Source organism: Drosophila sulfurigaster, chromosome X (assembly GCF_023558435.1).
Source record: "Drosophila sulfurigaster albostrigata strain 15112-1811.04 chromosome X, ASM2355843v2, whole genome shotgun sequence".
Classification (NCBI taxonomy): domain Eukaryota; kingdom Metazoa; phylum Arthropoda; class Insecta; order Diptera; family Drosophilidae; genus Drosophila; species Drosophila sulfurigaster.
This window is the reverse complement of record NC_084885.1, coordinates 26,410,406-26,427,647: the sequence shown is the minus strand read 5'-3', so window position 1 is coordinate 26,427,647 and position 17,242 is coordinate 26,410,406. Positions and strand designations below refer to the sequence as shown.

The following is a 17,242-nucleotide window of genomic DNA, read 5'->3' as shown; positions in this document are numbered from 1 at the left end:
CTGACTGTATGTATGCGTGTGCTTTTGAGTATGTGTGATTATCAGTGTTCGTAGTAGTACTAGTTTAGTCGAGTGGTAAACAAAGCGCTCGAGTGCCGACGACGACGCTGCCTCGCCTCTTCATGCTGTGTTCATGTCATCGCATTTGTCGCATTCGCATTTCGCCTGATAGCCAATTTGATTAACTGATAGCTGATAAATGGCGCACGTTTTTCAATCAAATTCAATTAGCGCTGTTTTGTTTGTTGTTGGCAGTGCTCTGTTCGTTATTAACGGTTTATTACATGTTCCCAGTTGCGTCAAATCGTCAGCTGTGAAAATCATTGCGACTTTGGTGGGCTCGTTTTGCCCTTCGGGCCATTAAATAAATGCCACTTATCTTATTACAAAAACAAACAAAACACTACATATATATTTGGAAGCACATTCAGTGCCTCAAGCTTGTTATAACTAATTTATAGTGTTTGCTTAATGACTATATTTATCATTGTAATTGCAAAGCTGTTTTAATTGGTCAAACAGTCAGAAGCCCCTCTCACTCCATTGCGAATGCAATGTTAGATAACAGCGGTAGCGCAAGGGGAGCGACTGTTAAGTGATGCGTTAAAAGCGGCCATACACAATTTAAGCTCAACTGTTAACAGACGACGTCATAACATAAATATGACGAGAAGCGACTGTTAAGTGATGGGCTAACAGTAGCTTCACACTTAACAGACAACGTCATAACATAAATTTGACGTGATTTAAGCTTGGCTTAGGCGAAGTAACTCCCCTTTTCAAGGTGGCGCACAGGGTATTCACACTTCGTGATAGTCGTAAAAACGGCGACACCTTGGGAATTTATATTTTTTTGTCTATAATTATTGGCTAATCATGAAGCTGCCTCTCTGATATGGGCAGCATGTGAAAGCAGCACAATTTGTGCTGTGCAAAATGATTGAATGTTTTCTGTGTGTACAGAGCGGTTAAATCCGGTCTTTTTCGCAACACACAATGTTTTTGTTATGTGGCACAGATCGGCGACAATTGCTATCAGTGGAATCCAACTTGAAAGCGTTCAAGTCTCTGATCTCAGTTGATGAATAATTCCAATCACTCATTCGCTCTTCGCTTTTCATTCTGACGTTCTCCTATGCTATCTCTCTGCCTTATTACATTATTTGTCCCTCCTCTTATCGATGACATTCACTGATGCGCAGTTGCATTTGAGCCGTAAGTGGGCCGAATGCTGACTCAACCTTCTACTATATAGTAATAGTAGATCAGCTGACTCAGGGCTTCAATTTCAAATGGCTAATTGCTTATGGTCAACGCTGAACTTCAAATGACTTTACTCACGAATCGGTTTCCATATAATTCTTGTAACAAAAGTGTCAAGTGAAAGACAATTTCGTGAAATTACCAGCGACTATTAATCACTCCATATTCACCTTCTTTACTAACTGTTCATTCTATTTTTATTAGTTATTTGCATAATGATTTAATTTCCAAAAATTTCGAGAACATTTTTGGTTTTCTTATTCACTTAATATCTTTATCTTATCTTTAAATTGATTTCATCAGAAGTTCGCTCTTCCCTTTCATACATATGTAGAATATTTTAAACAAACTTTCAAGTTTTTGGCAATTTTATATAATATTTCTAAATATAAGAATTTTATTATATATGTTGTATTTCTTAATTTTACCTCAACGAAAAGATTTGCATAAATTAAATTTTTATTTAATGCTAATTTTCAGAGAATCAAAGCATTTGTCGTCATAAAGATGCTGTTATATTTATTTTTATGTACATTTGTTAAATTTCTGCTTGGGAAATTCCAAAATTCTTTGAGAAAAAAACTCGTTCGTTTGTTGGTTGACTCTTCTTATCATCTAATTCGGCATTAAACACTCTCTTAAGTCTTATGAGAGAGAAATTCTTTCTCTTGGAACTTAACACTTTTCTCTCCTCTAGCTGTTATCAAGCGCTTGATTCAATAGTTTCCCTATCCCGAGCATGTTCCAGTTAAAGACATTTGCTTTTAAGTTTGTTTATAGGTATTGTTTTTTTTCTTTATTTGTATTTATTTAGCTTGTTAATTTGATTATAGTATTTTTATATAGTTTTTTTTTTTGCCATAGAAAATGCCGCATTCCATTTGGCTAAGGCTAAGTACTTAACACATCACAGATAGCATTCGTGCGCTACGCTCACTTATTTCTTGAGGAAGATCTCTTTCAGCTCGACCTCCTTTAGATTTAGACTGCTCATAGCCGCCGCCGCCGAGGCACGCGCCTCCCTTCGTCCCCGCCTGCCCATGCGCCAGTGTTCCTCAATCTCAACCAAGGTGCGTCCTTTGGTCTCCGGAACAAAGCTATAGATGAAAGCGGCGGCCAAGAAGGAGACGAACGCATAGAAGGCAAACAGATTGGCGACACCCAACCAAGCCATCATATTCGGATAGATTTTGAGCATCACGAACGCCAAGATCATGCCAAAGAACACCGAAATGCCCGAGGCACTTCCTCGAACGCTCTGCGGAAACACCTCGGATATCATGATGAATGGCAGCGTCAGCATCCCCATCGTTGAGAACACAATGTGTGCGACAATGCAAAACACTGGCAGCCACTTCCAAGTACCCATGGTGTCGGGGAACCAACCGCCGCAGGCCAGCAGCAACATGCAAACAGCCATGCCACTGGCGGAGAAGATGCCCGAGGGACGTCGGCCCCATTTCTCGAAAATGGAGGTCATAAAGAAGGTGGTAATGATGCGTGCCACGCCCAGCATAACGGCCACGAGCACTGGATCGATGGAGACGCCAGCGTGTTGGGCTATCTGCACCGCATACACAATGATCACAACAACGCCGCAAGCCTGCTGGAAGCCAAAGAAACCGGTCATCATAAACAGTGGCTTGTAGACTTCGGGGCGACGAATAGCTTGGCCAATGGACTCGCTGGCTGCTGTGGCCCGACTGTTGTCCGCTGTCATCTTCATCTGGGTGAGCTCAGCCTCGAATTCCGGCACGCAGTCTTCGCCTGCAAAGGAATGCAAAGGAAGAAGTCGGGAGTTAGAAATTTGTTATAGATAGGAATGAATGAAAGAATGTATTAACAGCGAATGCGAGAATGAGGAAAAGGTCGAAAAAGGTTAGGGTTTCAATTCCGGTTCGCAGGGAGAGTTGTCAATACTTTGGAAACTAAGGTAATGACAGGAAAAGAAGTCGATTGAAGGGAACAAGAAACAAACCCTGACAAAAACTGTGGAACTGTTCTGGAAGTTCACTTTCAGTATTCTTCCTAACCCAAAGTTAAAAGCAAGGGAAGGAATTCTAATAACATAATTGGATCGGAAACAAATGGAAAAGAATGAATGAAAAGTCAGCGAAACTCTTTGCGGGTAGTTCTACAAACGTAAAGATAGGTACAAAATAAAACTCACCTTTGCGTCGCAGTCCACGGAAGTAGCGCAGGGATCGTCGAGCCTTTTCGTTCTTGCCCTTCTGGAGCAACCAACTGGGCGACTCCGGCATGGGCATCACTAGCAGAATAGCAACCAACTGATAAGCGCAACTAATGCAACTAATCAACACGAAATTATGACGTATGAAAAAGCCAAGCAAATACATCAGAAGAATGCCCGAGGCCAAGCCTATCGAGGTGCCCAATATGAGACGTCCTCGAATGCGCGGTAAACTAATCTCTGCCGAATAGACGCCAACGGGGGAGACAAACATGCCAATCATAATGCCACCAAAGGCGCGTCCCACCAACATCTGAGCGTAGATATAATTGTGACTGTCGTGCAGAAAACTTGTCGCTAACAGTATCCAGCCAATGAGACCCATCAGATTCGTCAATAGAATTGTGCGTTTGCGTCCAATGCGATCCAGAAAGAAGCTCACCAGAAGACCGCCCAGCGGACAGGCAATATTCTGAAAGGAAGCTGTGGAGAATGAAAGCAAAATGGATTAATTAGCGAGGGAAAAAATGTCAGTTCCTTTGCTAAGTTTATCAGTAGGAAGTTTTTACTGGTCGTAATTTTTGCTGATTGACTTTTTTATTTTATTTTTTTGGTGAAGAGCTCTTTAGCCTTGTTCTACAGCACACACAACAAATTGCTAGATTGTTATCGAATGGCACAAAGTCTTTGTGCCTAATCTTTGTGCGTCAACTGCGTCAACAGACATTTCGCTTGAGGCGGCAGCTCCACTTCTGCTTCTACTTGTGCCACTGCCGCTGGCGCCTTATCAATTCGCTTCGAGTGTGTCAGCTGTTGGATCAGCATTTATCATCTCACAAGAAGGCAGCTCACTCGCAAGGAATTCCGCACTTTTCAAGCAGCACCCGCTATCGACGCTAAAAGGTCGCACTGACAAGGTCAGCACTAACCGAATCGAGTAATCCATGCGGGGGGTTCTCTTTTAGTTTGAATTGAGAATAACGTAAATGCTGTAGCTGCAGCAAAAGTTAGGCTACCTTTGCTTAAAGATAACTCTAAGCATTGGTTAATAAGTAAGAAGCAGTGTGAAGCAGGTGATGTAAGAAGGTATGGCGGTGGATCTTTTGATTACCTGCCTATTACCAAGGCACGGCTAAAGTACGGCAGAGGAATTCCTGAGGTACTACCAATACATTCACTGACTACTAACTTGGCAACAGCAAATGAACGGCTGATTTATGAATTATTGTTGTTGAATTAGTGCCTATACACTCCTAGAATGGGATTGATGATCTCCTGAGTTACTCCTTAGGGAGTGCTAAGGTACGGTTGAGAATATTCTGAGGTACTTCAGAGGGGGTGCTAAACCTTTGAGGTTGAGGATTTCTTAGGGATAGAACAAGGTTTTGACGAGATACGCTTCCATCTCGACCACAAATTCAGAAACAGCAAATAAGTCACTAAGTAACTGAGTAAGTTTTTCATCTAGGCACTGATAAAGTTCAGTTGAGGACCTTCTAAGGCACTACCAAATCACAGCTAAGGTACGGTTAAGAACCTCTTAAGGATAGAGCAAGGCATTGATGAGATACGTTTGCATATCAGCCATAATATCGGAAACAGCAAACAAGCGACTGACGACTTGCGACTTGCTGATGAAGTATTTTAACTATACGATTGCAACTCCACCACAAACTGAGAAACAGTAAATGTGCAGCTGAGTTACTGATGAAGTAGGAGCTAGCCAATGCTAAGGTACGGTTGAGGACCTCCTAAGATACTTCCAAATCACTGCTAATGTACGGCTGAGGACACCTTGAAGTGCGACCAAGGTTCTGCTACTCACCAAACCAACTGGCCTCATCCTTGTCTAAGAAGAAGGGTTGCGTTGGGTCTGTCAGCTGGTTGAGCGTCACCGAGGGCATGCTGACAACCATGCCGGATCCAAGAACTCCGGTATTTCCGAGCAGCACCATCAGCTCCTGGCGCAACACGGCCAAATGGCGTTCGCCCAACGGCAGCAGGCTTTCTTTGCGACCACTCTTTTTGTTGCTCTTCTTTGTATTGCTGTTGTTATTCTCCTTGTTCTCCTTCTCCTGTTGTTGCAGCTGCTGCTTTTCAATGTCCTTCGATATGATGGACATGCCCGGCTGATAAGCCGGCGGTGGCGGCATCAATTGCTCCTGCTCCTGCGTCATATTGTCTCGATGTGTGTGTGTGTTCTCAGGTATTTTGAGATCCTTAATCAATTTGCAATTATTAAGGAGTGAATTGAGTTGTATATATCGATTTAACGTTGCCGTTGTCTGTCTGGGGCACGACTGTGGCAATGTTGCGTGTTAGCAGGCAGCTTTGTAGTGTTCGTCCGAGCACGTTGTGCACACTTGTCTAATTGACAAAGACAAGTGGAAACTTCCGCGCATTTCAATCATATATTGGAGCGCGGTATCAATTTCATAACCCGTCGCAGCAGCAGAAGCAGCAGCATTTGGGCCGCCTCTCAATGCGTAGCCTTGGCTAAACTTTTCGCAACTAGAAGCGTCGTAACTCCCTTGAGAAGCGCAACATTCGCAGAGAGTGAGAGAGAGAGAGCGAGGAAAATGATAGCGAAAGAGAAAGAGAGAGAGAGCGAAGAGAGTATCGTGCGATGACTCTAGGGTTTTCGATGCCAGTTATCAGTTGGCAAAGGTCTTGAAATGTTTATTTGTTCTTCGCTTGTTCTTTTTTGTACATTTGCTCGAGGCGTGCTATTGATTTGGCTATCGATTAGACGAGCACTCCGCGTCCAACGCCTGACGAGCCTCTTCAACCACAAATACACACACACGAACACTAAAAAAAATTAACTATTAACGTAGTAGAATTATTGTTATGAACGTTTTTTGTTTGATTTTTTACTACTATATTTATATTTCGTTATTTATAACTGTTTTGGGCGAGTTCTAAAAAACGCGACCGTTTGCCGCAACGTTTGCACGGCAACTGAAACAGTTGTTGTCTCTCCCAGCCACAGCCACAGCAGCAACAGTTGCTACCACTAGAAGCAGCAACAACAGCAGCAGATTCTTGTTGAACTTTCGATTGCGTATTTGTGCTTTTATTATTGTGTTATTATTTGCAATTCATTTCATATATAAAATGTGTTTCACGTCTAGCATTACGTATACGCACTGTTGTTTCTGTTGTTGTTATGCATTATTGTGCTCGGAAGTTGCACCCATTGCTGATATTTGTTGATACGTTTGTTGATTGTGTTGCCACGCGACCATCAACTGCATTCCCATTCTCTACCTCATCTCTTCGCTCTCTCTCTCTCTCTCTTTCGCTCTCTTGCTCTCTTTTTCGCACTCTACCATTCGCTTCTCTCTCTCTCTCTGTTTTTACCTCAAAAACCGCAACTCGTCGCAACCTGCTGCTGGCGTCAACGAACGAACGACATTGACAACGAACTTGTCTCTTTTTCTGAGTGTTTTTGTGTGTGTGCTCTTGCTCTTTTTGTTGCCATTAGGCTATTACCAATTTGTTAGTTTGTTTACTGCATATCGCAAAACAGTCTAGAAATTAGATATACAATATATACATACATATGTATGTAAACAGTTCGACTTGCCTATGGGGAATTCGAAGTTGGCGACAATTTCATGAATTGAATTTCATTGATTCTTGTCTTCAAAGTAATTATTAATAAACTATATATCTTGTATTAAATCAAATATTTTTTTTTTCTGAATATTCTTTTGAGCGATTATTATATCAACTCAACTAAGAAGTTCTTTCGTTAAACAGTTTGTTGCTAAAAGCTGAGTGCTTAAATTTTATTTGTATATAATTATAATAAGTAAATATTTGTAGGTACACCTTATGTTCATATATTTTATTCTTTTTATACCCGATAAGAAGTGTAGCCATGTCTGTCTGTCCGCCTGTATGAACACCTAGATCTCAGAGGCTATAAGAGATAGCGCTATAATTTTGTTCGACAGTACTTGTAATGCTTGCACGCAAATTAACTTTGTTTCAACTTTTTGCCACGCCTACTTCCGCTACTCCAAATCGATAAAAATCGAATAACGAGCGGAATTTTTAAGTTAGAATTTTGGTACAAACAATAATAACTATAGTATTTATGATTCCAGATTATTAAAGTGCAATTGCCATTTACGAAATTCTTTTGCATGCCAAATTACGCCTACTGCATTTTGGTCTTAACTGCTTTGGCTGACAATCTGGTATATTTTGACCCACATATGTATGTGGCTGAATTTCGAGAGCGTAAATATTTTCTTTAACAAGTCATTCATCTTCATAGCCAGCTCAATATAAGGGAATTTAAAGTTTGAATTGCAAAACTATATGCATTAAATCTACAGCTAGATACAAATAATTGAAAAGTACTGCAAAAAGCAATAAACGTAATAAGAGAGAAATCAATTTGTTGATGCACACAAAGTGCTTGCAATTTAGTATCAAAATAAGCTGATAAAACTAGTGCAATTTAATTTTAGATGTATACAAACGATTACAGTATATAATTAGCTTTTTTATATGCCAAAATAATCGCTTTATTGATGCTCTATCACAACATTTGAGTGTGTGAAGAAACTACGCAAGAGAATTGAGGAATTTATAGAGATAACTGTGAGTCAAAAAGGTTAATGCCATTCATCTGCATCTGCTTAAACTTTAATAATCAACTAACTAGTCAGTTGAACTTTATAAGCTATTATTAATTCAGGGAGTAGAGTATTTTTAATTGTATCTCGCTTTGATTTTTGCAACTGGCCAAAAGCCAAGAAGGCCAAGAATGTTCATTGTGTGTTTTATCAGGTGAATAGCGCTTGCTGCCTCTCCCTCTCTCGTTCTCTCTTTCTCTTACTCTTAGTAGAGATACTAAGTATATTGCTCTCTCACTCTGGGATTAATTTTCAACCTGCGGAAGAGTGGCATAAATTATGTTGTACGCTCGAGCGATATCGGTTTGGAATTTCAATAGAATAAACGACACCTCCAGGGCAGCTGAAACAAGCGGACAGACGGACAGACAGACGGACGGAAGGACGGACAGACAGAGTGGTTATCAGGTGTTGTGAACCATGCAGCGATATAAACAAATTCACGACGCTTTCATGAGGAATGCTCATTCATTTCGTTCGTGTGCTGTTAATTCGCAACTTAATTTAAGTAATTAACCGGAGCAAGAACTCAATTGGTACAGCCAAATTAGCGACATATAAATATATAAACATCTCTGCGTATAAAAATAGATTTAATTAAGTTTTTTCCCCCCGCCATTGAGTGTATGCTTTTGTGTGTTTTGCAGCAAATTATTAAATTATAGCGCTACAAATAGAGAATTAATTGAACAACAAACAACGGCACGATAAGCGCTCATGGGCGAGTGTTGTCTGGGGCAAAGTTCCCGATAATAATAACGTCACCAGTGAATTTGATTTATTCGTGACAAGCACACACTTCTCCTAACTGATTTATAGCAATTGAACTTACAGACAAAATCACACGGCAAGCGGACATAACAAAAAACAGCAAAACCTGATTTTCCATTTACATTTCATCTTTGTTTTGGACTTATTGAGGGAACCACATGCCTTTTGAAATTTGAGAAAACAGAAAGGGAATAAAATATGAGAACAGTTCATTGCCTTCTCATTTATTATTTGCAATCGCATTGGTTCACCTTTCCATTTGTTTCTAGGCTATTTCATCAATTATGAAATACAAAACAAATCGCTAGGTGTAAAGTGATCAATTTTAATTCAATCGCTTTTTGCAAATTATCAACAGGCGACGCAACCTTAAGACCTTTGTTTTTTAATTTTTTTTTGAGCAGACAAACTAATTGACAAAAATACAAATTCATTGAGCAACAAATAAATGCATTGATAGTACATATGTACATTATAATTTTTGACGCCTGAAAGATCGAGAATATGGTAATTAGTCTGACGTCTACAATCTGAGATTAGGGATGACGAAACAAAATTTGCTGACGCGACTATTGGAAATGCCTGGCCTTATCAATCATTTTTGCTATGACAGTGATTATATTCGAATCAAAAAGTCGTTAAGCATTTCTTACATTTCGTCACATTAACAGCGCTCTATAATGTTATCTAACTTTCTTGCCAACGCAGCGCTCTGTAATGTTATCTAACTTTTTTGCCAACGCAGCCAACTTTGAGTAACAAACTGCATGACAAGCAGGTGCATGATTTGATATTATTAAATACAAAAATAAGTAATTTGAAGTACTGAAATACAGCATAGTGAAACTGAAGAGTATTGAGGATTAAAAAAAACTGCTGAAATAAAAAGCTTTTTGAAATGTCGCGCTTTTTTACACGCGTTTTAAAAAAATACCAATATACCACATGAAGTGTAACCAGTTGGCAGCCCTAGTGCTTTCTGTGTGCTTAGTATATACCAGCTGCGTTAATGCCTATATTTTGGCAATGTTGCTTGTGGTCACACCCGGGCAAATAAAATTGCTTTAACATAAGCTCCACTGCATGCCGCTGTTAGCAGCATATGTCAAGTTTTAGTAAAAAATTATATTTGAGCGGCAAGCGAGCACATAAAATTCAATTGGGAATACAATTGGAAATAAGTTTGTCAAACACACGTTTCGTCTGTAAGCGATCACAAGCAAAACAAATCACAAAATGGTTTTCTACTTCAAGAGCAATCTAGTGCAGCCGGCGGCCATGTTGTACATGGGTCGCGACAAACACGAGAACGAGGAACTGATCCGCTGGGGCTGGCCGGAAGATGTGTGGTTCCATGTGCACAATTTGTCGTCGGCTCACGTCTATTTGCGTCTCCGCAAGGGACAGACCATCGACGATATACCCAGCGATGTGCTGGTGGATGCTGCACAACTGTGCAAGGCGAACAGCATTCAGGGCAACAAGGTAAACAATTTGGAAATTGTTTATACCATGTGGGAGAACCTGAAGAAGACTCCCGACATGGAGCCCGGTCAGGTGGCCTATCACGATGAGAAAGCGGTGCGCAAGATACGGCTGGAGAAGCGGGTTAATGAGATTGTGAATCGCTTAAATAAAACTAAGACCGAGGAGGAGCATCCCGATTTTCGCGGACAGCGCGAGACACGCGACGCTGCCGAGCGACAGGATCAGAAGCGGGTGCAGCGCGAGAAGCGCGAACAGGAGAAGGAAGCGGCCAAGCAGCGCGAACTGGAGGCGGAGCTGCGCAGTTATGCATCATTGCAGAAAACAGAAAACATGCGCACCAACTACGATGCCGGCAACGAATCTGATGACTTTATGTAGTAGTGTGTGTGTGCGTGCGTTCTGTGTGTGTGCATTTGTGTGTGGAAGCACTACACTTACTTATAAACAAACTTAATTATAACTATTTTTTTTTATTAAAATTGTGCATATGAAAAAAGGAATTTCAGTAAGCGTCGTCATTTTGTGGTGCCATCATCATCAAAAAGTTTGCTCATTTAACAGCGGTGGAGTGCAGCTGTTGTCAATGGGTTCTGCAAGTGTGGAGCACTTCTGTTAACAAGTGTGTGAACGCACAAAGTCTGGCAACGTTGTGAGTGAGCTCAACATGGCGCGTCAAATTTGAACATGGCCGAGGAAACAACTGGCTGAATTGACGGGTGAGTTTTACAGAAATTTGCTTTTATTAATATTGCTTTTATTAATATTGCTTTTATTAATATTTATGTGATATATATTTTGCGATAAAAATTCAATTGTATAAAGGACGAAAATGAAATAAGACTTTCTCATATGGAGAGTATTTACAATAGGTTCTTTGAATTGAAACAATATTTACATTTTTGTTCTCATTAATTTTTAATGAAAAATGACATGTGTTTTTCATATGAATCGTTTCGTTGATGTCATTAATCTTTAATCTTTCATATAATCAAGTGTCTAGCTTTCTTTCACTACATTTAATAAGCTGTCGAACTGAACGCATTTAATGCTTGACCTTTCGCTAACTCAATAATGTTAAATTTCATTATAGCATCTTGCCAATTTAGTGGCTGTTCCTAACTCTCCCACTCCCATGACCAGCGCGTGCGTTTTAATTTTGTATTGTTTATTTCTGTTTTCTATTGTTAGCAGAGGGGAAGATAAAAGCAATGTGGGTGGGGCAGGCAAAGAAAAGAAAAACGTTTTTCACATTTCGAAAAACGCAATTTGAAGTGGTCGAGCTTATGGTCCAAATGCAACTTGAATCCCCTGGACTTTGGGGGCTGCTTTATGTTCTTCGTGGTTTTCATGGTCGCGGCTGTCGATGCTGTCCTTGACAGCTCAATTTTCGGTTCGTTCGCTTTATGGATGGGACCAAAGCGATGGCGATGGCAATGGCGGCTGCGGCTTGTTGCCTTTTTTGCAACTCCACATGGCCATTGTTGTTGCTGCTGTTGCTGTTGTTGTTATGGATGGGCCAGCTGGCGGCGGGTCAGCGTTCAGCACGCACTCATTATCGCCCGTTTTATTTTCACGCATTGTTCGACTGACTCTGTTCATGCCTTTAAGGAATCCCTCCTCCCTCTGTCGTCGTCATATCTTCTCATTTTTTGGGGTCTTTCGCATCTACCATTTCCACTCCTTTGTTATGCCGGATTGAACAAAAAAAAAACTTGATGAGGCTGCGTGTCTTTTGATTATGCCATAGCTCACTTGCAGCGTCAAGCGAGCAATGTTGTCATTATGAGCCCTCGTAAACATTGATGACAGTTCGGGGGGCGCCGCTGCCGTTTGCCGCTGCAGCCACGCCCATCGCTTCGACGCCTTTGCCTTTTCATCGGTCGCTCTTCTTCTGTCTTCTGCCCACTCCGACACATTGATTGATTTCAAGTTCTGTTTCTTTTCGTACTCTTTTTGATACCCTGTACATAAATGCAGCTTGCCCATAAACTAATATATTTCTGTTCTGTTTTGAAAGTAATCAGTTAAACTCTTCATGGCCATTGAATAATTTTAGAGTTTCGCCAATCCTAAATGGCGTCAGAAAGCAGAAAACATCTGGCATTAAGTATGTTGTTTGAAGTAATTGGTATTTCACTGCAATCAAATTTAAATTGTTTCATCTAACAGCGTAGTTAGTCCATTATTTATCCCATACATTGTTTTATACGAGTATCATAATCTGTTATACACCATTTAGCAAGTCAAAGACAGTTTAAGGACGAGCTTGGATTAGCTAAGTTTTAAGATTCATCTAAACAATGTTTCAAAACTGTTATATGCAATTCAATTTGAATTATTTAAAGTTCTTTATGAATACTAGGTCTGTTTATTAGCTCGTTTATTAAAATGACATACAAGTGTTATACAAAAGTTATACATATGAGTTGATATACATACAGTTGATGCTTTGTTATATGATGTGTCATATAAGCTGCTCTATTAAACTGGTATACAACTGTAATACGTATGTAGTACAGTTATCTGCAGTATACTCGTATTAGTACAAATATTTACTTCGGTTATTGGTTGTCATTTGACCCTTTCAACTTTCTGATAAAACTGTTATACCATAAAGGTTTTCTAAATGTCCGCTTTTGCCGTCTGCATTATATTAAACTCATATAATTAGCTGATTTATTAAACTGTTATACAACGGTTATACGTATGTATACTGTATAATATACGAAATATTATTAGCTGTAATTTGTGCTTTACAACTTCGATATAAAGCTGTTCTACACGAGAGGAAAACTTTTCTATAAGTCCGTTTGTCCATTCCCATTAGTTTGTACAGGGTGTGCGATAGTCGTGCTTACCCTTGCCACACGACGTGGTTTAAAATGGCTTCATTTGATGGCCGTAAAAGCGGCAACTTAGTTTTGCCATCTGCACTATAATAAAGTGGCATCCATGAGCATGAAAGTGGCCCTGGACTTGTTCTCGGGTCTCCGCTGATGTATGTTTGTATGCTGGTCTGTCTCCTCTCATAGTACTATGTCCGTTGTTGGTCCTTCGTCCTTCATAGCTTGTGGTCCCTTGTGCCGTGCTCCGCACTGTCAAAGCCGCTCATCACTCAGTGCCGCAATGGCTGTCATTAATCAAACTGCGCCAAAAACACCCGCCCACTTGGCAGCAGACCAAACAAGCCAACACAAGCCCAACATCACGACAGTGTCCGACTATATACACCTCTTCCCCCTCGCTCCCCCTCTCTCTCCTCCTCTTCACACTTCTTGGCTGACAATGGGAATGATACGCGTCGCTTTTGGGTTTTTATTGCATTTGTCACCAAAAAACACAGAAGATCCGCATTCAATCTGTTTCCGTTGCTTGGGAAACGCGACACTTGCAGCACATCGCCTCGCCTGCCTTCGTTCCGTCCGTCTGTCTGTCCGTCTGTCTGCTATCTGCTGAGCATAATTATTGCTCCGACTCTGAGCAATGTTCTTCTCCCTCCCCTCGAAGAACTTCGCTTTGCCATTTAGCAGGTGTGTCAACTGATTTATGCTCTCCCATGCGACAATTGACTTGTTCTACACAGCTCTTTAAATGCTTTGTTTTTATCGCCAATTTATTAGTCAAACGGGGGAGCCAACCCCAATATATTAAGCAAGCCGCTTGTGTTATCGATAAGTGTATCGATAGCTGTAAAATTTATTAAGTCCACAACTTTTTCGAGTCTTATATGAATAAATCCACTACGAAGCTTTAATAGTTTATAAATGTGGGAAAAATATTTCGTTTAATATAATGCTTTTTTGATATTCTCCTAGTTGAATTTGATAACCTAATTTTATTAGCTTAGCTTTGGGTTGAAGTCTACGTTAAAGAAAATCTTTCTAAATTGATTATTTTAAATACATTTTAATGTGCAATCTAAGATTTACTACATTTCAAGCAGAGAAAAGAATTTATTAATATTATAAAGCTTAATGCTTATATTATAGCTGCAAGAATGCTACACTACTTTATAAATCTCTAAAAAACAAACTCCTCTCTTATTTTCATACAAAGTTCATAAATAGTCTTTATTCAAATTTTATATAAGCGAGCGAGAGGTCTTAAAAAACTTCGTGTTATTTCGTTGCCTTTTTCTTTTATAAAGACGCTTAATATTCAATTGATATTTGGTTAAAGTTGACATAAAATAAAGAAATAATGTAACATTACAGATGCTAACGATGTTATTCTACATTTACCATTCTAATCTTGTCGGCAACAAATGTTTATAACCAATTATCAATTAATATTGTTAAGTTAATCCCAACTAACAAATAAGATTTTTATCTTCAAAAGTTCAGACTATTATTATTTTTAAGCTGTGTTGAATTTCGTATTCCCAAATAAGAAACGTATTTTACTTTTAATATTTACGTTTTAATATTTAATTGTTTACAATATTTAATTACCATCACATTAGAGATCAAGATCAAAAAGGAAATAGGAAGTCTTAGTGCGATCAGCTCATTGGTTTAGAAGTCATTTTAAAGTTAGTGATATGTGAAATATCATATTTGATTGTTTAAATAGAAATATTCCAACAAGCAGTTATAAATTATAACTTAAATTTGGAGTACAATCTTAAGATATATTGAATTGTATTCGTTTTTTCTGAGGATCGATTAAGCAGGGTCTCCAAAAAGGATTCTACTTTAACACCGAAACAACTCGAGTGTTTTCAAATAGCTGCGAGCAAAAGTTGAAGCAAAGTTCAAGCCTTGTAAACTTGGGAGGTGGAGGGGGAGTGGCTAAAAGGGCGCGTGTCAGAGGGTAAAACATTTTGCTGCGGCACCTTCAAGTTTAGCGCTGTGCGAGCGACTTGAGTGATTAATCAGTGGGCAAACAATGCGAAGCTGCTGACTGCTAATCAAATTCAGCAGCGAGCTTCAAGCTTGTTTGCACTTGAAATCCACACGCGTTGCATGCCACACATGCCACACACATACACAGAGACACACACACACACACACATACACATAGAGTCTGCCATCATTCATGCAGATGCAAAACAGGAAGAAGAGTAACTGCAGTGGCTGAGAATAAAGCCAGCTAAAGGGAGGCAATCCATCAGCTGGACAAACTATTAAAACAAAAGTCAAATCCCATTCTCCCTTCTGCCTCTTCTCTCTTTAGTAATGGAACTCTGCATTAATTTGATAGATGTGCAATTGTGCGAGCGTGTGTGTGTGAGTGTGTGTAATTTATATCACATACAGACACACACACACACACACACGCGCGTGCTTATATAATAAATCGAAGCTCGTATAACATTTCGAATTTACGTTTATTGTCAAAACAAAATGCAGCAATTAAAGTGATCGCTGCAATATTGAAACTTTCCATGTTTTTTTCTTTTGTCTGTGGCACCCAAGACACCACACCACATTCCACACACACACACACAGAGACAGACACACATTCGCATATAAATAGACATAACATGCCACCCAACCAAATACACTCTTCCATCTCGATTCTCCTCCTTCAGCATTTTGGCCACCTTCGACAAATGCGCAGTTATGAGTGTGTCCTTGCACGGGGACAACGCGATGACAAGCGAATGCTTCCGGCGATTGCCCTCAGCACTGTTGTCATCAGCATGTATGACACACTGTGTATACCCTGTAATTTGTGAAACTTACTTTGAAATCCCTCAAAGCGATCTTCATCCTCTATTCTCATTCGTTTGCACTTAAGTGCACATTTACTTGGAAATCTTTTAATTTGACATTGAACATCTCTTTAAAAGTTTTTAACTTTGTATTTTATTTTTTGTTGCCTCATTTCATAGTAATTGCAGTCTATTAAAGTTGTCGCGTTTATTTTTTGATTTACTTTGAATATACTCATATCTCGCTTAACGGCCACTTCACTTTATTCTATTTTCTCTTAACGATTACTTTATATTGAGCGTAAAAAAAGTACCAAGCTCTAAAATCAAGAACATTCGTCTTAACTATTGTGTTCTTCTAACAAGGCCACTTTAAGAACAAATTCTGAAAAAAAAATAATAAAAACTTGGGTCTTATATTAACTGTTCTTGAAATCAACATGTATTTTCTAACATTAAGATTTTCGTGTTTTTGACACACTTTTTAGACCAATATTTTATGTATTATGATCAAAATCTTGATTTTCGAACTTTTTTCTGTGTACTTATTTAGTTGTTATTTTCTCTCTCTAGATATATATATTTTTTATTTATTTAAATGTTCTATGATTTTCCTATCGTATCGGTTAGTCTAGCAAGACTTTGTCTTCAAATAATCATCGCATATCTTTCTCTGTATGCATATCCTTCCTCGTTTTGTTTGATAGGATAATCCCAGGAAACGAGTTTAACAAATTTGTAGTAGAAAATGCAGCTGAACGACACTTTGTTGCATCCACTTACAAGGTATAACAAATGCTTGCCTTATGCTCGAGGATTGTATTCGTATTTGTATTTGTGTTTGTGTGTGTATGTGTGTGTGTGAGCATGTGGGGGAAGCTGTGAAATTTCATTTGAATGTCTCTCAGTGGACAAATCAAAGTTAACGAAGCTACAGCACAAGCAGAAAGCAGCAAGCGGCAAGCGTCACTGGGAAAGCAAACGAAGCGTAGAAAAGCGCGCCAAGGAAAATTGAAAAATCAGCAGCAACACGAGCACGAACTGTAGCAACAACAACAAGGACATCTAAATGGTTGGCGAGGGGAATAGGGCTGGGGGGGAGCGACAACCAACAATGCTTGTTAAAAATATGATGGAAGCCCAAAAGCCAAAAGCAATTAAGTTTTTCCAGCTGCAGCACATAAATTCTCCAAATGCCCAAAAAAGTAGGCTAAGCATTTG

The 17,242-nt window shown here is 39.5% G+C and overlaps 2 protein-coding genes and 1 long non-coding RNA gene across 3 annotated transcripts in view; 2 read left to right on the top strand and 1 right to left on the bottom strand.

Annotated features, from left to right (window-relative positions):
- The window catches only part of LOC133847574 (uncharacterized), a 47,555-nt gene that overhangs the window by 27,128 nt on the left and 3,185 nt on the right, over positions 1-17,242 (top strand). The window contains exon 3 of the long non-coding RNA XR_009895174.1: positions 10,872-11,081. This is a non-coding gene — a long non-coding RNA (uncharacterized LOC133847574). The remainder of the gene's footprint in view (positions 1-10,871; positions 11,082-17,242) is intronic.
- LOC133848138 (facilitated trehalose transporter Tret1-2 homolog) lies at positions 2,031-6,395 on the bottom strand. Its single transcript, XM_062283562.1, has 3 exons — positions 5,280-6,395; positions 3,434-3,937; positions 2,031-3,030 (listed from the first exon to the last, which is right to left on the bottom strand). Exons 1-3 carry the CDS (start codon positions 5,629-5,631, stop codon positions 2,201-2,203), a joined length of 1,686 nt encoding a protein of 561 aa, XP_062139546.1. The 5' UTR covers positions 5,632-6,395; the 3' UTR covers positions 2,031-2,200.
- On the top strand, positions 9,941-10,865 carry LOC133847567 (coiled-coil domain-containing protein 25). Its single transcript, XM_062282718.1, has one exon. It carries the CDS (start codon positions 10,114-10,116, stop codon positions 10,741-10,743), a length of 630 nt encoding a protein of 209 aa, XP_062138702.1. The 5' UTR covers positions 9,941-10,113; the 3' UTR covers positions 10,744-10,865.

Excerpts from the sequence above, each read along its gene's own strand:
- LOC133848138 (XM_062283562.1), bottom strand. The coding sequence starts at position 5,631 with ATGACGCAGGAGCAGGAGCAATTGATGCCGCCACCGCCGGCTTATCAG. Across the intron at positions 3,938-5,279 it reads GGATGAGGCCAGTTGGTTTG|CTTCCTTTCAGAATATTGCC; the intron begins GTGAGTAGCAGA and ends CATTCTCCACAG. Across the intron at positions 3,031-3,433 it reads CCGTGGACTGCGACGCAAAG|GCGAAGACTGCGTGCCGGAA; the intron begins GTGAGTTTTATT and ends ATTCCTTTGCAG.
- LOC133847567 (XM_062282718.1), top strand. The coding sequence starts at position 10,114 with ATGGTTTTCTACTTCAAGAGCAATCTAGTGCAGCCGGCGGCCATGTTG.